General features: G+C 41.9%; 1 protein-coding gene across 2 annotated transcripts in view; it reads left to right on the top strand.

The window, feature by feature from the left end:
- Positions 1-4,890: 4,890 nt before the first annotated feature.
- The window catches only part of KIAA0930 (KIAA0930 ortholog), a 77,827-nt gene continuing 56,888 nt past the window's right edge, over positions 4,891-25,829 (top strand). The window contains exon 1 of one of the 2 annotated variants that reach the window (XM_071733292.1): positions 4,891-5,436. In XM_071733292.1, coding sequence (XP_071589393.1) covers positions 5,292-5,436 — 145 coding nt within the window. In that variant the 5' untranslated portion in view covers positions 4,891-5,291. The remainder of the gene's footprint in view (positions 5,437-25,829) is intronic. The other variant, XM_071733293.1, reaches the window with a different exon arrangement.

The following is a 25,829-nucleotide window of genomic DNA, read 5'->3' as shown; positions in this document are numbered from 1 at the left end:
TGACAAGAATAGTACAAAGAAAGGGGGAAGGACAAAAGAAATCTAAACAGGCAGAACACCTCTAACTTTAGAAATACATGACCTTCAGTACTCTGCTGTGCTTTTAGAGGAGTAACTACAAAGGATAATTTTAGCTGGGGAAAAAATAACAACCAAACTTTTAACATTCTACGGATATAATTTTTAGAAATTTTAATTGTAGGTTTAATCTTAGGAACAAAATTAGTCCCCTGTGGAACACTGAAAAGTTAGAGCTAACTTTGAACTATTTTTCAAGCTAACCAATATAAGACAATTCACAATCAGAGCCCCCAGCTTCCTGTGTCCTAAGTCAAAATGCCTTGATGCACTTATGGAGACAATTAAGTAAAAACTGCAGAATGAATTTTTACATATAAAGTTACCAGATGGCCCACTGACCTCCAAGCACACTTTCAGCAGAAAGCAGCAGACTGTTAAAGATGGAGACTCTTCAATTTCTGACTAAAATATGATTAGGAATTTTAAGCAAATTGCTTAATCTCTTCAGTACAACCCTGCATTTTATGCCCTGTATCTTTAAAGTGGATTTAACATTTATTTGTCACATGTAGCTATTATAAATCCAAATTTGTTATTATCAGTGAAGAAAGACACTTAAGAAAATGAGGGAACTTTGCACGCTTATAATGGGTTGAATAGACTTTCAAAGCTTCAGAATTACAAAGTCTGTTCCTGCAAAACTTTAAGCACGTGAGTGATGCTGATCTCTTTGACAGGCTATAAGTACCTACAAGTTTTGGCAAGGCTGGAACTGTAAAGCATATACAGTGTAGGACTGATCCATTATAAATATATTCAAATGCATTAAATAAAACCTTACATCCTAACTTGCAAACTCATTTTAATTGTTAAATAGTAATACACCACATGGCCTTATTAACATGCACTGCAGACTTTCTCTGTTAACTGCTACTGAAATAAATATAGTAAGGAACATATAAGATTACATTAATAACTTGCTTGACTTTTGTGAAAGTGTAAGTGCTTGACTATCATTGACTAATCCAAAAGACATACTTCACAACATTAAGTCATCTGGTTACTTGCCATGAATTGGAGTTTTTGTACTGCTTTAAGTTTGTGCTGTGTAGAACACACATCCTAAGTTTAAAAGGTGCATCCAGCCTGTCCTCTGGACCCACAACCTATCCATTGATCAATGTACATTAGCACAAAAAGTTCAGTAAGAGAGAAGAAATCACAGGGATCTATTGTCAGGTCATGGTGCAGGCTGGAAGCTCTCCAAGGGCCAGGGAGTTGGGAGGAGAAACCCAGGTTTGTAGGGTTCGTAGGGGTCACAGCTCAGGACAACAAGGTAAATCAGAGCCTAGGTCACAAGGTACCTTCATGGAAATGATGCAGATCTACTGTCAGGCTGAGAAGTCACTTTTGGATGAGGGTGAGGATCAGTAGCATTCACAGCCAGCAATAGACACAGCTGAAAAAGATCCTAAGAGCAACACTCCTTTCCCACAGAACAGGACTGAGCTGACTTAGTCTCCAGCCTGTGGGGGTATGTGGAGGCCACAGGCTAGACTGGTTAGAGCCATTGAGGCCCTAACTCATTACCCATTGACAAAACAATTTACTATTTGTTGTGTAATGGAGTCCAGTGAGAGCACGAGTGGTGGGATAGGGCTCCTGATACCCATTATAGTGGTAATATGGTGCTAAGTGGCAGTGAAGAAGACATTTAGGTGTAATATGGAAAGATGGAATACCATCCCCCATCTCCATCAAGAATCTGGCTAGACAGAGGGGTTTGTTGTTTTAAAATGTACCATGAGATCTTTAAAAAAAATCAATTAACATTTCAGATTTCTAACTCATCCTGAGGGTAATTAATTAATAACCTCTTTGAAAAAAAGAGACTCTATCCCTTTATTTTCTGTTCCGGAGCTCTGATCTTTGAGGGGGAGGCCCAAGACAAGAAAAACAACAGAGGATTTTGTTTACAGACTTGTTTTGGTACAAGCCAGAGAAAGCTGAAGGTAGGGCTGGGAACTGAATAGGGCTGGGAATCCCATTTTAATGGTACAGAAGGCCTAGATGGGGCAGCAATAGGTTTGCTTAATTGGTCTTTTTATGCAAGGTTGCTGGAACTGGGGAGAGTTTAAGGACTCAGCAGAGGAGATAAACTGATGGAGGCTCCAAAGAAAAGTCTGTAGGATCGTCTACTGGCTGATGACACAAGAAGTATCAAATATTTCCACGTACAATGGACATGATAGAGGCACAGGGATCAAGCAGTGATCTCTTGGGGAACGGTGCCTGATCTTTAGTTAGTACAGCATGGTATGAAGTAAATGAGATCACAAGATCTTCTGGCAGCAGAATGATTCCTTCCTCCTCTCTCAAGAGTCATACTTTGGCAATGTCAGGAACACCTTCGAGGCTACAGGACAGTCTTCTGTTATTCTTCCTTCTTCCTTTGTAAGCCCATGGGATAAATAAATCTAAATGATTCATTTACAGGGCTAATGTGTGACTGCAAACATTCATTCTCTCAGAGAAATAGAACTATTTGATTTAACAATGGGAGAGGTGCTTAAATTCCATGTTTGTATGTCCATGCTTTTCATTCCTGTATAAAAAACCTAGATATCTTTCTAGCAAAATACTGCATTGACTTCAAATTTCTCTCATGTGTGCAATTCAGCACAATTCTTCCATAGAAAATACTCACATTTATACCCCTGTAATGGGAAAGCAGTGTATGGTTGTAAATTATTATTCAGCAGGTGTCTCATTGTTAGGGTCTTGGGGTCAGCAGTTGACATGAAACTAAAATTTGAAACATGGCCTAAGTGTATGCTTTTGGAGAATGACCATATAGCATTCTTTCTTATTAAGCCATAGCAAAAAGTCCAGTTCTCAGATATGTCCAACTCAAGATTAAAGTCTTCTGTGCTCTTTTCTCCTTCCCACCACCACCTTCAAGGCCTGCTAAGTTTCACACAGGACTGTAGAGAGAAGAAAAGACTGCATAACCCTTAAAATATTTTTATTAACTGAGGAGACCACAAAGTAATATAAACAAAAAAACGTTGAGCAAACTTTTTGCAGAACTGGTTAGATGGTTGTATTACTCTCACTCTGTGGCTTAGTAAATCCTGAATTTATGAGATGAGGATGGTTTGGCTGTTGCTGATTTCTGCTGAGGACAACCAGCAGCAGCAGCAGGGCTTGGGTTCCAATCTCTGAAGCACAAGCTGGTTTATTCCCCAGGATCACCCATTCCTGACTTGCATGAGGTGCTAAATTCTAAGAGTGAGATTACTTGGCTCTTGGTAGGCACCTCAGGTCATGCCTTGGGTTGGGTTTTGTCCCCACAGTACTGTACAGATATGGTTACACCTGGCAGGGATCAGGTGACAAAAAAGGAAGCAGCAGCTCAGCAGATTTGACATCAGTGGGGCAGGCAGGAGAGCTCTGCCTGCAGTGCAAGAGTCTGGGGGCAACTCTGTGGGACACAGAGAGACAGAAGGACAGGGAAGAAAGTGGCCAGAAAGTCTGACTTGAAACAAAAGATTTTTAGATGGGAGGGATGCAGAACTTTATGGTCTGCCCTGGATGACGGTCAAAGCGCATGGCTCTGCTTCTCCTGGCAGAGTCCACCTGCTCGTGGATTTTCTCATCTCTGCTTGGCCCTGTGGGATTACAAACTACCCAAAATACTATTCTGCATTTTCTGCTTGGACATGCTAAGTTCTTCCAATGGCAAAAGGTATTTCTTGCCAATGTTGCATGTGGAAAGCAATATTTGGAGGTGGGAGCTTGCAGTTTACCCTGGATGAGAGGGCTCTGCTGATGTCCACAGAAGACTCTGCTTTTTTGCTTTTTTTCTTGTATGTTTATGCAGCAAGGAGTCAGGTCTTCAGCAAACTTGTTCTGCAAAAGGCCCACATAAATATTTTAGGTTTATATGGGGAAGAAGTCACTCCAGAAAGAGAGTCATCTTCCAGGAAGACCTAGATAGGCTGGAAGAGTGGGCTAAGAAGAACCTTATGAATTTCAGAGGGGAAAAATGTAAGGTCTTGCACCTGAGGAAACAAAACCCCCAGGAGTGCAGCACAGACTGGGATCCACCTTGTTGCAGAGTAGCTCTGTGGAAGGGACCAGGTGAGTGGACAAACTCAATATGAATGAACAGTGTGCTACAGCAAGAAAGAAAGCCAACAGGATGCCAAACTACATCAGTAAGGACATCACCAGCACAAAGAACTCTTTATCCCACTCTGCTCAGCGCACTTGGAATACTGTGTTCAGTTCCCTGCTGCACAAAAAAGATGTGTACAGTCTGGAGGGAGTCCAGGGAAAGGCTTCAAAGATGTTCAAAGGACTGGGAAGTCTTCTGTTTGAAGAAAAGCTGAGAGAACTGGCTTTGTTCAGCCTGGAGAAAAGAAGGCTTAGGGGAGATCTTATTGCCACATTCCAGTACTTAGGGGAGTGGCTACCAAGAAGGTGGAGACATCCTTTTTACAAGGAGTCACATGGAGAAGAAAAGAGGTAATGGCCACAAGTTACTTGTGGGGAGAATGCGTTTGGACACCAGAAGAAATTTTTTCACCATGTCAACAGTCAGACACGGGAATAATCTCCCTGTGGAAGTGGTGGATTCCCCAACAGCTGGGGAGACTTGCAACATTCAGCTTGACCGGGGTTTGGGCCGCCTCATCTAAACCCCGTTCCTACCTCGAAAGGTTTCAACCTTTCAAGGTTGAGGATGATCCTCGAGGACCCTTCCAACCTGGCATTCTATGACTCTTTTCTATCCAACTATCGCCAGGAAAACCCGGAGGGGTGACAACCAGGCCACACCCGCGGGGGCGGAGACGCCGGGAATTATCCCCTCCCAGGACCCGCCCAAGGCGGGGGTAAATCCCGGCGTCTCCGCCCCCGCGGCGGCCGAAGCAGGAAGCGGCGATCGCATTTGGGCAGCGGCTGTGGGAGCGATCGCCGCGTCCCGGGGGTCCGCGGGCGACTCCCGGTGAAACTTTCTGAGTGAGGAAGCGAGGAGGAGTCGCGTCCCTCGCTACACACCCGCAGGACAGCAGGGCCGGGAGGGGTTTTCGTCGCTTACTACGGGGCGGTCCCTGGCTCCGCACCGCCGCTGCCGGGAAAGCCGTGCGGGCGGCGGGGGCGGCGGCAGCGGCAGCAGCAGCAGCAGCAGCGGTAGCGCCGGGTGCCGCGGCCGCCTCCGTGGGGCGGCCTGACATGAGATCATCGCCGGCGGCGGCAGCGGCAGCATGGCCTCTGCCAGGAGCGTCGGCCGCGCCGGGCCGAGGGAGGAGGAGGCCAACGGGGACCTGGACCGCTCCCTGCAGCAGATGCTGCGGGCGATAGCGGAGGAGCGGAGCCGCGCCGGCCTCCGCCAGGAGATCAGCGGCCTCGGTGAGTCGGCGGTCGGGGCCTCCCCGGAGAGGGTGGGCGGGAGGGAGGAGCTGAGGGGCGGCCCTCGGCGGGAGCGGGGATCCCCTGCCCCTCCACGGCTGCGGTCTGGGTCAGGCTCTCGGTTCTCCGTGTGCAGGTGTCGGCGGCGGCCTGGAAACCTGTTGGGTGCTGCTGGGCAATGCCGCTGCTACCGGGATGGGCCCTTGGTCCTTTCCCAGTCCCCGGGAACCGGAGGGAGCAGCTGTCTGCTCCATTGTCTGAAATGCCCTTGGAGTAAAATGGTCAGAAGGCACCACACACATAAGCTGACTTTTTTTTTTTTTTTTTTTTTTAATTATAAACCATGTGTCGTTTGGGATACAGACAAACCGAATTTTTTGTTACTCTTGCCCGTGCACTCAGCCGTCTGGCTCTCAAGTGATCTCTGTAGATTTTTCTCCTGAGTTAGACACCTCCCTTCTCTGAGTAAATGACTTCACTGCTTGCCATGGTCTGGTACGCACGTAGCGTTGTGGCTCTTGGTGGTCAGTAAATTTATAAGTCATGGGGATTTTCATTGGCTTTCTGCCTATCTGGTTTATTTACATCTCAATCGATGCAAATTTTACATGACTTATCTTTATTTAGCTTTTGGCAAAGCCTACGCATTGCAAAATAAAAGTTTGAAGTTGAAATACAGCTGACTTTAGGCGACAGGGTGGAACGACAGCTCCCGAAACCAAAATCCTTTGCATCAGAAAGTCTTCAGCCTAGGCTAATGAATAGAAAGCATTAATTTTACATGCAATGATAGAAAACATAGAAGCTTTTGATGTGAGGGATGGCTTCTGCTTTATTAAAAACTTTTGTATGTCCTGGGCTGGACATGTGCCCTAAGGGGATGAATGCCCAGAAGTCTTTGAATGGTCAGGGCTTTAAAGTATGAACAGTGAAGTGCAATACTCTTCTTGTTTCTTCTGCGGGGCCTTTTTTAATGGCTCATTCCTCAGCTCGCTTATAAAGTCCCAAAAGCCATCATTTCTGTGTATTCTATTTGAGTTTTGCTGGCTTTGTGATTGGCACAGGAAGTCTCTCTGGTTCTTCATCTGACCTTTGGTACATCACTTTGTCTGCCAGTGCTTCACTTCTTTATTTTTGTCTTGCATCTAATGAAAACTTGTGTAAACAAAGACAAATGGTAGGTCTTTCTTGCTTCTTTATGCTTTTTTTTTTTTTTTTTTCCAATGGAATTGGAACTCTGGACTTTAGTGTAGTATAAGAAAGTTAAATGACCAAATAAAGGATTGTGGCAAGTAAACTGTTAACAACAGGAAAAAAAAAAAAGCCCACCACAATATCTAAATGCCTGTGAAACTGCTTTAATTCAAAAGCTGTTGTCAGCTCCTGTTTGACCGTGTAAGTTTTGGAAGGAAAATGAAGGTGTATGGAAACAGAAGTGTCACCATTGCTTTCTTTTACTGAAATTCGAAATGAGAAAAACTTAGTTGGCTGTAAGAATATAGAAATGATTACTCTCCACTTGTGTTTGAACACATGTCCACAGCAGCTCATAAAGGGAAGCCCTGCTGTAACTTTGGGATAATCGCACAAGTCATGGGACAGTGTTGCACCTCTCATACTGGATCAAGGCTTGAGAGGAAAACCTAAGGGGAATGGTTTAGCTCATTATACTGAGGGACTGATCTTGGCTGCAGAGGTTTGCCTGTGTATGCCTGTACCTGTGTGGAAATTGATTATATATCATCAGATCAGTGCCTCAGGTGTTCAGTTTTTATTTAGATGAACTTTTAGCTGATAACACTGAGGTCTGCCAAGTTGTTGCATCTTTCCCAGGAGTGCAGTGTCCTGCAGGTGGAGATGTGCTGTAGATCCCCTGCCCAGGGCTGTTAATGGGTGTGATTGCTTTCAGCTGTGGTAGTTGTGGGGTGGTGGAAATTTTATTGCATGGAGAAGCTGGTCTATGGTGGCTGTTTATAAGATCAGCTACTGAATATAGTTTCCCTCTTGCACTGTTGTCCCTTGCTAATCCCCAAGCATACAGAGACACAAAATGGGACCCCTTTCAGCATTAGAAGTTACACACCCAGGTTGCCACAGTGATGTTTGAATTGTCACAGTATCTGACCATTTTTTTAAAAATCTACTTAAAGTTTAGGAGGAGCATATTAGGAAGCTTCCTTAAGGCCCAGGAGACTGAATAAATCTCCACTTCTGTATCTTGAAGGACTTCCCAAGATCTGAATTTCATAGTGTGCTGCATGCTAGCTGCAGTATTACATTGTCATGCACAATGAATGAGTGCTCTTTTTTCCTGCTCTGTGATTTATTACTAGGGAAGTAAAACAGTTTAAGTACTTCTCTTAAGAAAAACACAGAGCTTTCAGAAATTGTAGATGAACAGAAGTTATCAGGTGTAATCCTATGGTTTAAATTTAGTGCATGTATTGCACTAGGAAATGCTGTTGCAGGGCAAGCAATTTAGGATAACTAATCCAGCTATACTGAGCAGTAGCAGCACAGTAGACATAAAGGCTTTTCCTTGAGATCCAGGTTCATGAAAGTAGTAAGTCCTGTATGGGTTCAGGTGGCTAACAGCAAGATTTTGTCTACACTTTTTGCCTGGGTGCTGTTATTCAAAGCAGTTCCAGTAATCCAACCCTTGGCATGTCTCCTGTTATGCTGCAGGAGGAACATGCCCACAGCTGGTTTTATGTTTGTGGTGTTTCTTTTTCCTAATGGCCAAATCCTCTTCATATGTGTCAGTAGGTTAAAACTGTTGTGCTTTTCTGGGTTCTCCTGAAATCAGCTGGCATAGACTCTGACCATGTTAAATTCTGGGTTTTCCCCCAGGTGCTGTTAACCTCACAACAACAGAGTGGGAGTCACTGGGTCATAACTGGAGTGGCCTCTCTCCTTTTGTCTATTTCCTTTAAATGAGCACTTGCTTTCCCACCTAAGGAGGAAATTGCTGTTTTTGCTGACACTGGATTTTGTTGAGAGGAATTGCTTTATTTCAGAAATATCACAAGAGCATTTGAAGAAGTATTATCCAAAAATGTAAATCCCCTTGCATGGGATTTTTGGTATTGTTGTCTTAGTGTAGTGTAGAAAATAGAGAAATATGACATCGTGCTTCAAAATAAAGACTCATGTGTGACTCCTTACCAAGCTGCTATGGGGAAATGATGCTCATGCTTCAAGAAGTCTTGGCTGGATGTTTGTGTCATCCAATTATGCAGAGTATTACACCAGTGTTGTGTTCAACAATCATTCTGAAATGCTGTTTGTCAGAACATTTCTCTGGCAAAATAGTTCTGGGGGAATGTCATGTCTTTTCAGCCAGGCTGTGTGTAAGGCTCTGAGGTTACCTTTTTTGCCCAAGTCCTGAACTGAGAGAGTTTTATTTTGCTTGTGCCTGAAACTTTGTGTGTAATGTTGTTGGATGCTTATTTTCCCTTATTTTCCTTCTGTCTTCCAGTGACAAATTTCCCTGCCTTTAGTGTAGCACCCTGTACTTGGGCGGAGGTGTGATTTGGTGTATACTGGAACTAATAATGAATAAGAAAAAATAAATAGGTAGATCTGAGCAATGTTTGGAACTGTGGCTGATCAGTAATGGGGATGTGAAGCCAAGCAAAAGGTGGAGAAGTTGTAAGGATCCTGAGGAGCAGGTGGCTGCCCCATGGGCTGCAGGAGGTCAGGTGAAACCTGCTGCCATCAGGCACTGGAGAGCTGTAATGGTGCTGGTCAAGGGTGCCAGTGCAGAGGCCACATCGTGTGTAAGACCTGATGGTCTTATCAGTCATGATGGGTTGTTCCTGGCTGAATGCCTGGGGCCCACAGAGCTGTTCTATCACTCCTCCTCAGCTGGACAGAGGGGAGAGAAAATAACAAAAGGCTCATGAGTTGAGGTAAGGACAGTGATATCACTTGCCAGTTATCATCATGGGCAAAACAGACTCGACTTGGAAAGTTAGAGTAGAATAATAAGAAAAACCCCAAATCTTAAACACCTTTCCTCCAGTGCCTCCCTTCTTCCAGGGCTCTCAGCTTCATTCCTAATTTCTCTACCTCCCCTCCCCAGCAAGCAGCACAGGGGGACAGGGAGCAGGGGTTGTGGTCAGTTCATCGTGCGTCGTCTCTGCTGCTCCTTCCTCCTTGCACTCTTTATCTGCTCCAGTGTGAGTCCTTTACACACAGTGCAGACCTTCAGGAACACGCTGCTTAAATGTGGGGGTTCCAAAGTCCTGCCAACAAACCTACTCCAGTGTGGCCTTCTCTCTCTATGGGGATCCTGCCAGGATCTTGCTCTCCTAGGGATCACATCCTCCTCTGGACATCCACCTGCTCTGGTGTGTGGGCACCTCCATGGGCTTCAGGTGGAAATCTGCTCTTCCATGGACAGCTTGGGCTTCACCAGGATGTCTCTGATTCAGCATCTGTAGCACCTGCACCCCCTTCTTCACTGGCCTTGGTGAATACATGGTTGTTCCTCTCATTTATTCTCAGTCCTCTCTTGGTACAGTAGCATAGGCCCCCCCCTCCCCCCCTTCCCACTTCTTAAATGGCTTATCACAGGGGTGCTACCACCATTACTGATGGCCTCAGATTTGGCCAGTGGTTTGGCCATCTTGGCCAGCTGGTGTTGGCTCTGCTAAACATGTGGGAAGCTTCTAGCAGCTTCTCACAGAAGCCACCCCTGTTGTCTCCCTGCTACCAAAACCTTGCTATGCAAACCCAAAACTTCACTAATGAAGCATTTCTTCCCTTTAGTTGTCCTGTGGTAGAGGAGGGTGTACTTGGCATCAGGACAGCAGAGGGAGAAATGTTCATCCTCAGAGACTGAGGATTGCTTGGACTTGTTTGCACAGCAAGCACCTCGGGGCTTGTCACGGGAGTAAAGGCACTGGGATGATTCATATGCCAAATTATCTTGATGAGTAAAGCCTGGAAAGAAATAGGTGTCCAGCCTTCCTGAGAAGAGGCAAGGTGAGGTGGCACGCAGCAAGTGCTCGTGCATGTCAGTGTTGTGAAAGTGTAATGGAAACGTAAAGACCCAAGTGTGAAAATGTGGGGAGAGCGATGAAGAGTGATGGAAGAAATTTTTGGGAAGAGGTTAAAAAATGAAGAATTAAAAGGAAGAATGAATAATTTGGATTTGAAAGTATTACATTCAGACCTGTAATAACTTTTAATTAAATTAGAATATTCATGAAGGATGTATTTGCTTTGAAACTTTGAAGAAAATGTAACCACTGAGTAGGTGGAAATGCCTGCTGAGAATTTGCTGCGGTACAGAACTGGTTTGACAGGAGTGGCTTTTGTGCAGAAACAAAACATATTCATTCATGGTTCTTTGAGTTAGTTCAGTGACTTGTCCAGTCAAAGCTGAGAAACTACAAGAAGCTGGGGAGCTTTTGATCTATGATTAGCAAGAAGGTATGAGAATCTCGGCTGTCTTTGAGGGACATAGCCAGATTCAGTAGCTACAAGTAATGTGCCTTCTAATGAGTTTGTTTAATACACAAAAATGTTGATGAATTTACTTTCTTTTCATTTAACACATTTAAAAGAGTTTAATATGAGTTTAGAATAATGTTTTAATATTAATACCTTAATATTTGTACAAGTTCTTTAGTAATTTATAAAAATACCTTACAGCTAGTGAATATGAAATTTTCTATAAAAATGATAGTCAAATACTGAAGAAAGAAATTATATTTATGTAAGTAATTTTTAAACAGTGCAGTAATAAATGTTTCTAGAGTAGCTTCCTAATGAGTAAAATAAAAAATGAAAAAACTCCACACTTGCAGCCAGGAAGAATCTGTTTCTTTCCAGGAAAAGTTCTAGAAAGTAAAAAGGAAAAGCAAGATCAGAACTGATTATTTAAAGTAGGTACTTAAAGTTATTTAACCAGCTCTGCTGAATATCAAACCTCAGATTTGTGTTGGAGAAAGATGAGCAAATGGAAATGGGTATAATGCTACTTATTTATGTATTTTAGAGGTAGAAGTGGAAGAGTAAAGCTGCTTTTTTTTTTTTTTTTTTTTTTTCTGGCATAGAATACTTTCTGGAAGAAATTGATGAAATCAAGCATGCATATGTACTTTTGTGTTCTTGGAGAGAGGGTGGTGTATGAGAAAGCAGTGCTGGAGGCAGTTCTAAGCCCTTGGGTTTGTTGGTGGCCATCCATGGGAAGGAGTTTCTGCTTGCCCAGCAACTCTGTGTGCAGAATGGATGAGGTGAGGGGTGTGCCCCCCAGGTCCTGCGAGGGATCTGTCCTGTTTTTTCTTCCTGCAAGGCACAGGGGCAAAGAGCAGGGCTGGCAGTGCTGGAAAACAGGAGGTGGGAGAGAGGAGCTTGTGGTGCTGGTGTGGGATGGCCCTCAGCAAGCAGTGAGACTCTTTGCATTTCAAAGACATCAGTCTCAGGCAAGTCGGATGGAAGGTGATTTTGGATGCTTGTAGCAGGGCTGGAGGGGGTAAGTTTAAAACCAGGGTGCAGTGCCAATTCTTAAGAATTCTCTTGCTGTAATGGCATCAGTGAGAATGAGGAGTTGAATGAAGGTGGCTGCTGGGAACTTGCCTGCCTGGCAGGGCTGTGCTAGGTGGCATGCTTGGCTTTTTGTTGAGATTTCTTCCTGTTGGGATCACAGAGCAGAAGCGAGGCTGTGATTCTGCTGTGGTGTGTTTCTGTGCTGTGGTGACAGGGTCTGAGATGAGAGCATCTCACAGTGGGACTGGGTGACCTTGTGATGTTGGGGTAGAATTGTGTAGGATTGCAGACAGAGGCAAATAATGATCTTTAAGGCTGACAAAAAAGTAACTGATGTCAGAAGGAGTATTGGATCCTTGTGCCCTAGGGTCTAATTCTGGTACTTCTGCAGTTGAGCATGGGATATTTAGGAATAGAATAAGTCATAGAGAATGGCAGTCTGGGGTAAACTGTAGGGCTGCAGCCCTTCAGGGTAAATACCTGTGTCGTTTGTTGTTTTTTTCCTTATGGGGTTCATTTTAAATTCAGTTTTTCTGTGTATTAGAACTTTGTTCATGATGTTGTCACTAATTTCCTGTCACTTTCCATTACATGCCAGTGTTTCAGGGGTTTTGTAATTTGGCTGTGAAGGTCAGCTTCAGACATCATCCCAGATCAATAATGTAATGTGGTTGTATTACAGCTCTTACATATTTTTTGGCAGTTAGGTTAATAGTTTATTCTTAATTTTTCACGGATATGAAACCTGATGGGATTTTTGTGTCCTGCTACAGATTATGCATGTTCAAAGTATAAGATTCAGACTGGAGTTGTTAAAGTAGAGAGGTGATATTTTACTTTTTTTTTTAAAACAAAAAAGCTGCAAACCAACGCAGTCCTCCAACACTTCCCCCACCTCCCCAAAAAAACCCCCAAAACCAACCAAAAACAAGCAAACAAACAAAACCTTCAAAACATTGTCGCACCACAAACATAAACAATTAGTTTTTAAAACAAGGCACATTACTGTTAATATTTGGATGCTAGTAAAAGTTGCTGGATGCACAATTTTTTGAAAGTTAGTTCCTCATTTGATTTATGAATCTCTAAGCCTGATAATGGGAGGGAATTTTAAACCAAACATCTCTTATTATACCTTAGATGTTTGGGTTTCTTTTTCTATCAGTATACTAGCTAAATCTAGTAGTAGTCACAAATCCCTTTTGAAGTCCGAGTTCTGTTTTTAAGTTGACTCTCTACAACTCCCTGAAAGGAGGGTGTAGCCAGGTGGGGGTTGGTCTCTTTTCCCAGGCAACTCTCAGCAAGACAAGAGGGCACAGTCTCAAGTTGTGCCAGGGGAGGTTTAGGTTGGACATTAGAAAGAATTTCTTTATGAAGAGGGTGATCAGACATTGGAATGGGCTGCCCAGGGAAGTGGTGGATTCTCCATCCCTGGAGATATTTAAAAAGAGACTGGATGTGGCACTCAGTGCCATGGTCTGGTAACTGCAGCGGTAGTGGATCAAGGGTTGACTTGATGATCTCTGAGGTCCCTTCCAACCCAGCCAATTCTATGATTCTATGGATAGGAGGTCTGTTGTAGGAATTAAAAGACACTTTATACTTCAGGGTGGATCTTCTACGGTTTTAACAGTATATCTGGTTGGTTTCTTTCCAAAGAGATGAAAACCTGAATTTCCTAAAGAACGAAGCATGTTGGCCTCCCCTCTCACTTTCTGTCTTCAGGTCATTTTGGTTTGCCTCATCTCCAGTATTGTTATACTGCCTGTGTGTTAGTACTTTGCAGAAGCTGAACACTAACAACAATAATATTAACTTCCTTCTCTGGGTGTTCATTAAACAAGCTTCACTAGCGGTCTCAAAGTTAAATTCCTTTGAATTGAATGTATTGTTTTGCAAGCAGATAGGCTGCTATGGCATGAAGAATGATTCCTTTGTCTCCTTCCTGCCACTGCAGAATGAGGAAACAGCCACTGGTGCTGGTATTTAGACTGCGTTTGGTGTTCTAACGTATTCTTTGCATAGTTTTCTTTTCTACAACTGGATCTGTCAGAAGCATGGCACGAGGCCAGCAATCTGTAGTGTTTTGTGTTGGGACCAACATTTTCAAACATTCCAGGGTGTTTCCACGTGGCTGCCATTCAGAAGTTGATTTGAGGCCACCTGATCCATTTTGCTGGGTCTTCTTTCCTCTCTGGGAAGATGGATCCTTGGACACTCTGTCTCTCCTCTTTAACCAGACTGCTCAGTGAATCAGACTGAGGCTGCCCCTGGTTTTGACACGAGCATTGCAGTGGTGAAAATCTTTATGGCTCAATAGTGACCTAGCTTTTTGTAAGCAGCCACACAGAAGAGGGAGTGCTTTTATTCAGTAATTGCCAGAGGCAGACTCCATGTCTGGATTCTTGGTTTCAGGAAATTTGTGTTAGGTCTTGCTACCACTTTATCAGTCCATTGGGGCTGCAGTGTCTGGGGTCTTCAGTAGGAAGATTGGCAGCACTTTGAATACTTGGGTGCTGTTTCCCTTGGTCAAATGGATGTGGAAAACATATTACTTCTGATTTTATGTATCTGAAAATAACATAGAATGTTGTAGATCCAATCTTTGTGTGTCTAACTACCAAGCTTGGATAAAAAGTAGTGAGTTGAGAGTTCTTAGTCCTGTCTCTAAGAGCTCCAAGTAATCAGCAGGAGATTGAGAAATGGATTAAAACACCAGTGAAGCTTGAGCTGTCTTTGCACCATGAAGGGTTTTATGTAATTACCTAGAGATGCTGAATCATCAAGGTGAGGGAAGTGTTTGGAAATGGATTCCTAGTATTCTGGTAAGAGCTGTGAAAGATTCTACCAGGGAAAATTATCCCTGTACTTTTCCAGATAATACAGGAGCTCTTGAATATCTAGTGGTGTTGTATTTTCAATAAATAGTATGTTAACTTACTTGCCTTAAAAGACCTTGGGAGGTCCTTGCATTTCCATAAAATTCAGTGTTCTTGAGTAAGACACGGGCTGCTTAGTGTGATTTAAGTAATGAGTATTAATATCAGTTTATTTCCTTATAAGGGTCACTTGTGTTTTCTTATTGCCTGAGCTCATATTTTCAGAAACAAAAGTAGCAAGCTTATTGCAGTATGTTTTGGAGGAAAAGCTCTGTGTAAACCCAGTGGCTTTTTTAAACATCATGATCCAGCTTTTATGTACTTAATAGGAATGCTTAAAGCCTTTTTTCTTTTTTCCTTTATACAATGAGAAGTTTAATGGTCATCCATTCAGATCTTCATTATTTTGGGAATTTTTATAACAAGGGTGACTAAATCTAGTCGAAGTGTCATGTGAATTGTTAGTAGGCCATGTTTTATGTGAATAAAGGGGAACTAATTTCATCCTCTTTGATCTTTGATATTACAAGCATATATTACATTATACTCTATTCTTTCCTCTGACTCATAAGACTCATGCTGCATTGTGTTTCATGAGCAACATTTTTCTTCAGTTAAAAAAGAAACAAAAATGTAAAGGTGTACATGAGGGGCTTTGGAGACGCAGGTGTTTTAAAAGTGTTCCTGGACCAAGAATAATTATAATGACATTTTTCACTTTCTTCTGTTCAGTGATGTCAGGCTAGCTCATTTTGAGCGAGATACATGTTTAATTCAATGCATTGATCCTAAGATAAAGCTGCTATTTTTTACGGAAGAATGATGCCTTTAGTATTTGTTCTGTGTTTGAGTCTTTCCCCCAAGCCAATGGGCAAAGTGCAAGATCCAAAGTACTCTGTTTGCTACTTTTTAAGTTTTGCTTGTTTTATTTTTAAAATAACATTTCAAAGTGTCTCAAATGATGAGTCTTAAAAGTTTGGACTTGCTTGGAATCCTAGGTTGAAGCTTGCTCTAGTATTTTGCTCTGGGCTCTAAGATGCAGCTTTTGCAGATGGGACTCTTGATGTAGGTGTTGCACTCCAAGAGGGCTGATGTCCTGTTTCTGGAAGCTGTTCTATCCTTTGCATGAGAGGCAGCCTCACATCTTGGCTGTAGTGTGTCCAGGAGCACCACCTTAGCTAGTGGTATTTTAGTGTCATGAAACTTTTTTGAAGTGTTGCTAGGGAATAGAAGATTGTCATCCATCTGATGCTTGTGTGAAACTTTGAGTCCTTATTCAACCTGAGGTTTTATTGCTCATTGTTCTTTCCACTGGATGTTTCTGGCTCTACAGAAGGAGGGGGAGGAATGAGTCACTCTCTAAACTGGAACACAGTTGAAGGCTGTAACCCTGCATGCACACACTGAGGAGGGGTACACCAACCACTGATGCTGAACTTCAGAGATCTGGGTTTAGTCTCTCCTCTTCCGTGGATTTCGCCTGTGGTTTGGGGAAGTTGCTGGCAACTTGGGACCTGTGCTCCCTATCTGGTATTGGGAAATAATAAGGCATTACATCAGAGTGAAAACTCTCCTATGGCTGGGTACTAGGATCTTTGGGGCAAAGGCTAAGTGGGAGCAGAGAGCTCCTTCTGTAAAGCACCATCCCAGAGGAGTGGAAGAGCATAGCCACAATGCAGTGCACAGGGGAAAGTGTGGGTCTGTCCAGTGTGGAATGTCCTCTTCAGTCCTGAGCTCATTGGTTTGGCAGAAAGATGGAGCAAATGGGAACAGCAGGGAAAATGGAAGACAGACAGTTCATATATTGCAGTGTTAAGTAGTTTAATGGCTTTGCTCCCCATCTAACATAAACAATGCCTATAAGTAACACAAGTTTTGCTTTAGTTAACAAAACCTGTAAACCCAGAGTTATCTGTGTTTTTTGGGGGGGTCAAAACTTGCATTCTGAGGTCCTCTCCAGCCTAAATTATTATAGCTAGGTACCTGTCAGATATGAAGAAAACTCCAGGTTCAAGTTTTTTTGTCATGTAGTGTTCTGAATGAAGCAAAAGGGGGAAATCAAGCATAGGCATGTCCTTTCTCTTTCTACTTTGCTGGCAGGAGACTTTTAAAAGCAATTATGAATGTTTCTTTGGCAAAATGCTGTGAAAAATGCAGCAATTTAAGGTGTAATCATAGAATGGCTTGGGAGGGGCATTAAAGATGATTGCCTTGTACTTGTTTGTCATTATCTCTTAAAACTGAGGTTGAGGGCATTTTCTAAAAATTACAGGAAACAAAAGGGCAGTGGGAAATTGAAGTTTCTGTGACTATATCTGCAACCTTGATGTGTCTCTTCAAATGCAAGATCTATACTTCAAAGCACAATCAAAGCACTATTCAGTGCTTTGATGATTAAATGGAAGAATATTAAGATTTTTGTTCTTCAAAACTTAAGTGGCAACAGCAAAAGGTAGTAAATTACATAAGCAAACTTTCAGGGGAGAGGGTTTGTAAGGCTAATGGTGGAAAACAGGAAAAGACATTTCCTACTTGCACTTTTTCTGAGGAATTTTCTAAATAAGACCATTCTTTTTCAAGTCACGTGTTCCTACTTGAGGACTGTAACTGTCATGAGGTAGAGGTAGTGATTTCTCAACAGAGAAATGTTGTGACTCTTTCTGGTTTTATAAGCCATAATTCATAACCATTTTTCATTCTGGGAAGAATGGCTGGCTGGGGGTGATGTTGTGGGTAGGAGAGAAAGCAGAAGAAACAGAACTGAAGTGTCGAGCCACAGACCAGTTCCAGGTCTGAAGCAAAAGGGTAGGAAGTCTCCTAAATATTTAGCTTGGTATCATATTCCCTGGGCCACCCCTCTGTAGTGCATAGGGGTGGCCGATGCATAGGCCTTCCAGAAACATAGGGATTCACAGCTGTGGAAGTCTCTTCTTTAGAGGAGGAATTGTAATAGTGTTGCTGGTTACAAATAGAAAGGGATGGCATGTTTTCAGCAGCTAACATGTTAGTGGGAGAGTAAACCTCCATTTATTAAATGGAATAGCAGCTTTGCAGTAGTTGCTCTCTGTTTTGAGTAGTGTGCTGCTGGCTTTAGGGCAGTTGTTTTGGGTTCTTTTTGATTGAAGTTAGTATGTCACAGATGATACCAAAATTCCTCCTTTTTTGTTTTATCTTTTTTTAATCCAATAATAACTGCTTCCCCAGAGAGAAGGTTTTTCATGTTTTCAATTGCTTTGTTGTGAACTAAACAAAGTCTTGTGCTTTATTTGGGCTGTAAAAGAAGGATACCTTTCCTGACACATACAAGACACCTGCAGTGCAAAAGGCTGGTGTGCTGTCAAGAGTATTGATCTCCCCATCTGCAGTTCTACAAGCCCCATGCAGTGACTACAGGCTGGCCTTGGACTGGTTTCAGCCCCTTTGGTAGTTTCCCAGTGAAGTGATAAGCTGGTAAAAGAAATATTTTTCTTCCTTGTATGAAAGTGTTTTGTTTAAAGAGAGGGGCCTGTTTTTGCAGGAAGAGGAGGTTTCACTGGGGTGCCTGCGAGTGGGTAGACATGCTTCATTTTTATTTTTAGCTAAACAGCTATATTTATTATCTTAACATTTTGTTATTATTAATGCAGGCTTCTAAAGGTTGTGCTGCTTAATTGGCTGAAATATCCAGGCACTGGCAAAGACATTAAATTTATTGGACTTCACATTTTGTACCACTTTGCTTTAGCCTGAAGACTAGAAAGCAACCCAAGGTGGGATTTTTAAAGGGCTTGGTTTATCAAGAAGTACCTCCTTCTGTAGATCAGTTTTCTTATGTTGAGTTAGACACTCAGCTCAGAGATGCAATGTCAAACAGGATTTATTTTTTTTTAGATCTTGTCTGCAAGATGGCAAGAAAGTGGTGAAAGTGTTGGTTGTCAGATTCTAAAAGCGAGTGGGTTTGTGGTCTAGAAGGTAAGTGAGAATTACAGCTTCCAAGGCAAAGCTGTTGAGTGCTCACTTGGAAAGCTGCTGCCAATGTTTCTACTTAGAACAAAGAAAATGAATTTGGAAAATACCAGTGTATGGTGGCAGTCATTAGTAGGAAATAGCTCTGCCTCCCCACAAACTGCTGTTGTAATAATTATTCCTTCCTCCTACCTTTACAATATGATGCTAACTAGCAGTCTAAAGCAAAGATAAGATTATAGGGGAGGTATATACATGAAAACATCAGTAACAACCTCACTGAGTTGTTTTGTAGGGCTGGAGTTCTTCCAAAAAGCCATTTGCTCATTTTACCTGATCTACCACAATAGCCTCTGAGTGCTTTGATAGTGGTATTTGGTACATGGGAAAATAGAAACATTGGATGTCAGAAATTTACAGGACTAGCAGATCAGAGTGATTGTTTTGGTTGAGAACAAAAATAACATATATATATATATATGCATATATACATGTATATATCTATATAGTGTTGAACATGCGTGTTTGTCTTGTTACACTTGACACTCCAGCAGTGTCAGCATACTTCAAAAGTTATCAAGTGATCTTCACATATTGAATTTAGGTCTTGGGAAGTTGGGACTGTTGCTGATAGAGCCTGGAAGCAGCAGTAGGGAATGTGTAACCACTTGTCCCTTTTCTGCTGGGTTTAAAGTGATAGCAGCCAGTGGAATCAAAGTTGTCTCTGTTAAGGGAGGATGGTTGCACCCACTCTAAATTCCCACAGTTATATCAATTTGGGCAAAACATAAGCTTTTTGCATTAGTTTCTTATGTAAAAGGCATAACTAGGTGATTCATCTGGTCTTATCCTAATTAATAAATCTGGGGAACCAGCACTTCAGTCCCTCATGGAATTACACATAGATTTGGTTGAGGTTTGAATGTAGCTGCTGGTGAAGGTGCCAGAGTTTTCCAGTTCCTCAAGGCAACTGGTTGTCACAGGTTGTTATTGGTGGAATTTGCATCCATGGGAGTCAAACTATGGGTGAAATAGATCTTAACTGCACACTGGAGACTGCACTATCATGTGCTACCATGTATGAGAGACTGAATTACAGCAAAGTAGCTGATGACTGTTGGATGAAAATGAATTTATTACTTCTGTGCACTAGAATTCAGTAGCAGATGCTGCCTGTATCCTGTCAATTGTGTTGATCTTTGATGTGTGTAGATACTTAAATTAATCTGGCAAATGATTTCCTGTAAGGTTGTCTTGATTTGGTGTTTCATGCTGACATATGGTATTTAATTATTTCTTTCTAAACTTAACATCTAGGGTTGCTCTGTCTTGGAAAATATTTCTCAGGTTTTTTTTATGGCTCACTTTGTATGCTACTTCTTCAAAATGGGTATCTCTAATTTGTGCAGAGTAGTCCATGCTTCTAAATCCTGTAGGCTTTGGTTCAATGTTAAGTGTTAAATAGAATGATGATTTCCATGGAGCACATAGTGACAGAAGAAAAGACTGAAAGGAAGAGCTATGAACTCTAATAATACTTTTTAATATTTCTTTTTCTAAAGGAGGTTGTGTTTTTGTCCTTGGCCATGATGATAATTGACAGGCTGTAGTAGGAGAAGAACAAGTGCAAATGGAAACAGAACTGAAACAAAGTGGATGAGGGAAGGCAAGGTCTCCCTCACCTTCCCCTTCCATGTAATAGAGAGAACATCCCAAGGAAGATAAAAGAGAAAAGCACAGTGCCCAGGGCTCAAGCACTGAGACTTCCTGATGCTTCTGTGTGAGCAAACAGTTGTTTTCCTCTGATACTCTCATTAGCTCCATGAAATGAAGTAACAAATAAGCAAAATTTTTATTTTTATTTTATTTTTAAATGGGAGGAATCAAATACAGTCCAAATTTGAGGAAACTCTAAAACCCCAGTGGGACTTGGTGGCTAGTGTTCAAACTTGGACATCTTCAGACATACTTTTTTGTGTCAGTTTTAATGGTCTATCAAAATACTGCTCAAAGATTTCTATGTCCACTGCATTTTGGAACTCGGCATCAAATGTGTTACAGCACTGTAATGCATAGTATTAATTGCTGTCATGTAAAAATAAGTGTTCAGCTTAAGGTTTGTGTTGATAGCCACAGTTAGGTACATGCTCAGAGTGCACTTCAATATGAGTTGCAGCGTCAGCTGAGTTGTTCTCTTCACATGATTTCCACAAGAATGTTCAACTTGTGCTAGACCTCTTCAAAGGTCATTCTGCCTCCCTCTCAATGGGAGAAAGGAAAGTGAAAACAAATATGATAGAGTGGCAGGTGTTATGTGAAGTTTAGAAAGCAGGAATCAATTTTTCCAGGAACTGAAGTTTTCTGAGGTGACCAGAAGTACTTTAAGAGCAAGTGAAGACATAGAAAAGATGTGTTACTGGTATCTAGAATGGCAAGGTGCAAAAATCTTAGTTTAGTAAGAAAATAGGAAGGAAAAGAAACACAGCTGCCAAATCTACAAGAGGATGCTTACTAAATCTTGTATTTGAAACATGGTGTCCTTTTTCTCACAAAGTAACAGGGAGATGTTTTCTTAGATGCTGTCTGTATAAGGAGATGCTCAATTTGACCTAGAAAAAGCAATTTGGTTTATGAAAAAACTTTGTGTATTGTTCTCCTTTTCATCTGTACATTACAGATGTGCCTAAAGCACATTCAGGATAACTTCTGTGAATCACTTCTCTCTTGGGTGAAATTCAGTAAAACAGAAAATAGTGGAAAAGAATGGTTTGAATGCAGAAAGATCAGTATAACATCTTAAGAGTAAGGAGGCAACTAAGAAACGTGTTGGTTGATTGCTCTTCCTTTCTGGTGGTGTTTCCCAAGTGGTTGGAGTTTTTTCTCTTGCTGATGCAGTGGGATTTATTAACTTAATCTTGAAAAATGAAACTGTATTAAATATTGAGCTTTCCTTTTTATTAGGGCTCTTTTCCTGTGTTATGTGTTGTTGATAAAGAGGCATTCAGATTGAAGAGCTCTGGGTTGAATTTTCTTAATATTAAGCTGTGTGATTTCATAGCATGGCTGTATTCAAGGTGTTGCCTGTGAGGGGTCTGTTCTACCCTCTTCTAGGCCTACTAATGTGTCCTCTTGTATAAGACCATACTTGAAGTCTTGATCATTGTTCCTGGCTTTGCATGAGAATATATTCTTTCTTTCAACAAGAAGATCTGAAAAGCAGGCAAGAGGAAGTTTCATTAGGAACTCTGCCACTGAGTTTAGCTGATTTACAAACTTTGTGCTCACAGAACAAGTTGAGTTTGGAGCTCTAATAGTTCCATAATAGTTTCTCTGTTCAGTGCAGCCCAAAGATTAATTTTGGGTGTTAGAAGTTATGAGGGAAGGGGTAGAAATCAATGTTTTGTCACGGAATTGTGCACGCTTGTCTTTAATGCTATAGACTTGAAACGATTCAGAGAAGGGCAGCAAAGGTGCTTTGAGGATGGCTTCTGTGCACAGGATGTTCAGCTGGCAGGCTGGGACTTCTCAACCTGGAAAAAGGATGCACAGGGGTGTGATGTGTGTGCACAGGGATGCACAGTGTGTGATGGTGGCCTGTAAAGTGAGTGGGGTGAACACAGCTGGTAGGCAGTAGTTCCTCATGGTGTCTTCTTGTGAAGAAAGACATGGCACAAAATTGGAAATTGGTAGGTTAAAACAAACAAAGCCAAACCCAAAACATGCAATATATGCAGTCTCTGGGGGTTCATGGTCACAGGCATTCGGAGGCTGCAAAAGAAAGAGAATGAAGAAGTGAGTAGAGCAGAGATCCAGTGGGAGCTGCCACATGCACAAGTCTCTGGACTAGAAGGAAGGGCACTGATCTGTGAATCACTGGGGACTGAGGAGAGTGAGGAGCAAGGTGATTAACTCCTACCTTCTTTATCTACTCCTCCTCATCCATCTATGTTGCCTATTGTTTCAGGCGTGATGCTGGGATAAGCAACTTTCTGTCTTGAGTCACGGTTCCTCTGTACTGGTTTTGTATTTCTTCAAATCAAAAGTAAAATGTCCTTTAAGGGGTTTCCTCATCGGGAGTACCCTGTAATAACATTTCACTTGGCAATGGCTTAATACAGAGAAAACTTGAAATATTTCTTCTTAATCATACTTTACGCTTCTCAATTATCTGAATTTATGTTCTTTCAGTAAGTCTGTACAGTTGCTGAGTATAGAACTTTCATTATTAAACCTAATGTAAGAAATTGTGCTGTAGAATGGTACCCCAGTGTTAATCACAAGCACCTAATAAGAGAAGAAAAATAGCTCGTTTCACTGTTTAATTGACCAGGACAGATCAAGGTATTCTCATGGAGTTGGTTTGGGAGGAGGTTAACCAGCAATTTTTTGTCTTGTCAGTATACCCAAAGCGGTCATCCTAGACAGTTGACAGTAATTATGTTGATACCAGTGTTGAAGTAGATCTTTGACATCTTTCTTATGTTTCTGTTAGTGCTTTTAGGCTATACTTATGCTACTTTGGAGTAATAATCTACAGAACTGAGAACATTTTCCACAAAGAGTAACTTGGAGCATGTTGTTTTTTAACCACAAATTAATTTTTTTTTTTTTTAAATGAATTGATCTGTCTCTGTGGCAGTATGAAAATATTGCCTCATCCTGAAAGATGGAATAGAGTTGAGCACATCTGCAAAGCAACTTCTTCAAATCCTCAAATCGTAACAGTCCTTCTTTCTTCTGGTGGTTTTGACTTGAGTTTTTTTTCTGGAATGCTAACTTTTCAGTGAAATCTTGGAATTGGCAGAAATGGCATTCAGTCCCTCTGTTGACATGTTTATTAGCCCATAGATAATTTTTGTGGGGGGGTCAACTTTGCAAAAGTTTAATCAGTAATGTGCAGGAAATCCTGAAAGTGAGGACATATAAGTTTTCATGCCCTCTGTACAAAACGGGATCACTTGGGGAAGCTTCTTTTTTACCGTAATGTCTAAATAAGTGAGAGAACTCCTCCAAAATGGTCAGGCACTGTGGTTATAGTGATCTGACTCTGCTCCCTGCTGGTTTCTCTCCTGCTCAGACTCCTTCCTTTAGATGAAGTGTTGTGCCTCCCCTTCACCCATCCTCCCCACTTTGCTTCTGGGGAAGCAAACTTTTTGGACCCTAAAATAAATGTTGAAAAAGACTTTTCATTGCTGAGATGTTAAGCCCTGGGCTCTGCTTTGCCCTCTGCTCTTTGTTCCCTCCCTGGGGAGCTTTGCAAGGCCAAAATCTCTATTGGTTGCTTTTTTCTTCCTTGAGGCCTCAGTTGAGGTAGAGCCCCTTCTTACAGGTTTTTGTGGGGTTTTTTGGCTTTAATTTTTGGTGGGTTTTTTGGAGGGTGGGGAGAGGGGGGTGGTGGTTTATCCCAAAGTACTCTATTTTGTTGGAAACCCACTGAGAGCTCCCATTTCCCAAACTGAGTGCTGCAAATGGTGGAATTGGTACTTGTGCCTGAGGACTTTATTTGCACTATGCCTTCCCTTTCCAAAAACTTTTGAGCCTAGTAGTAACACTGAGGCTGAATGAGGTCCTTAAACACATTAAATGCATTCTTTTTAGTACCCTTAACTATCCCTATCACTGTGTTCTTTATGCTCAGTATTAATGTACTGTAGCCAGAAAAGACTGCATGGTATTAACGAATCCAGAAGCTGTGGTCTGATAGAATTTCTGTTTAGAAGCACCAAAAGGAGGCAGTTTTTTGTAGGAGGAGGAGCAGCAGAGTTTCAAAGAACAGAGGCTGTTGGAAGAAATAAGTAAATAGGTTGTAGGCTTTAGATATTGCTGTAGGATAGCAAGAACAACTTTTAACACCAGTAAAAAGCATTATTGCACATAAAAGGTTAAGTAACTCAAAAGGCAGAGAGATGACTTATTTTTCTAATAATAAACATTTAAAGGGAGTAATTACTAAAAAACTGAAAAAAAAAAAAATTACTCTAGAAGTCAGGATAATAACTAGTTATACCTGCTAATAGGTATAGTTAGATCCCGGATTATGTTTAAGTGTTCCTAGACAAAATGAACAGAAAGTAGCAGAATAAATGTAATACCACTTTTTCTGTTCTTTGAACTAAGTATTTCTTTTGCTAAGGTCTGCAAAGAGGAGGAGGTCAGTGCTTTCTCTGTATTTGGTAGATTATTAACAATACTGTTAATAAATAGAAAATAACTGATCAACAACCTGGTGTTTCCTTTCTGTTAATGTGGTACTGAGGCAGATGAAAGCAGCTTCATGGAGAAGCTGTGCTCAGATATCTCAGCTCTGATTGTGGCTGCACTCCTCTCCCTACTTGGCAGTGGCTAATTAGGAGGTAGAAGTACAGACCCAAGACACATTACAGAAATACTATAATCACATTTGTTAGGAAGCCTGTGTGCATGTATTAGATTAGCACTGGCTACCCTTGTCTTTAATTATTTCATTTTGGTAGTTCGGTTCTGCAGCCAAGCTTTTTGTTAATCAAAGCAGATTTACACAAAGCCCCAGTATAAAGCTTGAGTATGGAAAGGCAAATAGGGGTAAAAATTTTGGTGTTCCTCCCTTCTTGCCTGTAGCTCTTTTGGGAAGGGGCTGGGGAGAAGAGGGCTATGTGGGCATGGCACCCACATCTCCAAGTGGTCTTGGCAGCCGTAATGCATAGGGGAAGGGCAGAGGATCAGCTGCCTCAAGCAAGGATGCTTCCAGCTCCACACCAGGGATTGGGAGCAGGAGTGGGAGACAAGAGGCTGCTGGCACTGAGTTCTCAGCCCCAGGGAATCTGTTGGGTGGTTCTCTGTGTGTCTTGATGGACCATAGACAGACTGGCAAGGATGTCTGACCACACTTCATACTGGATTGGTGGAGGAGGCTTCTCACTTGTCTGTGTGGGTAGAACAAGCCCTTTATAATGCAGACACCCTCCCTGGCACATATATTCCCCTGACAGACACAGCCCTTGAGCAAAGGAAATGCCTTTTGCAGAGCCTGTTTATTCTAGCTTTGATTTTCTTTTTTCCCCCTAATTTTTTAATCTATCTAATTTCTCTTAG

Source organism: Heliangelus exortis, chromosome 1 (genome assembly GCF_036169615.1).
Source record: "Heliangelus exortis chromosome 1, bHelExo1.hap1, whole genome shotgun sequence".
Lineage (NCBI taxonomy): Eukaryota > Metazoa > Chordata > Aves > Apodiformes > Trochilidae > Heliangelus > Heliangelus exortis.
Note: the sequence above shows the minus strand (reverse complement) of the source record. Positions and strands in the feature narration are given on the sequence as shown.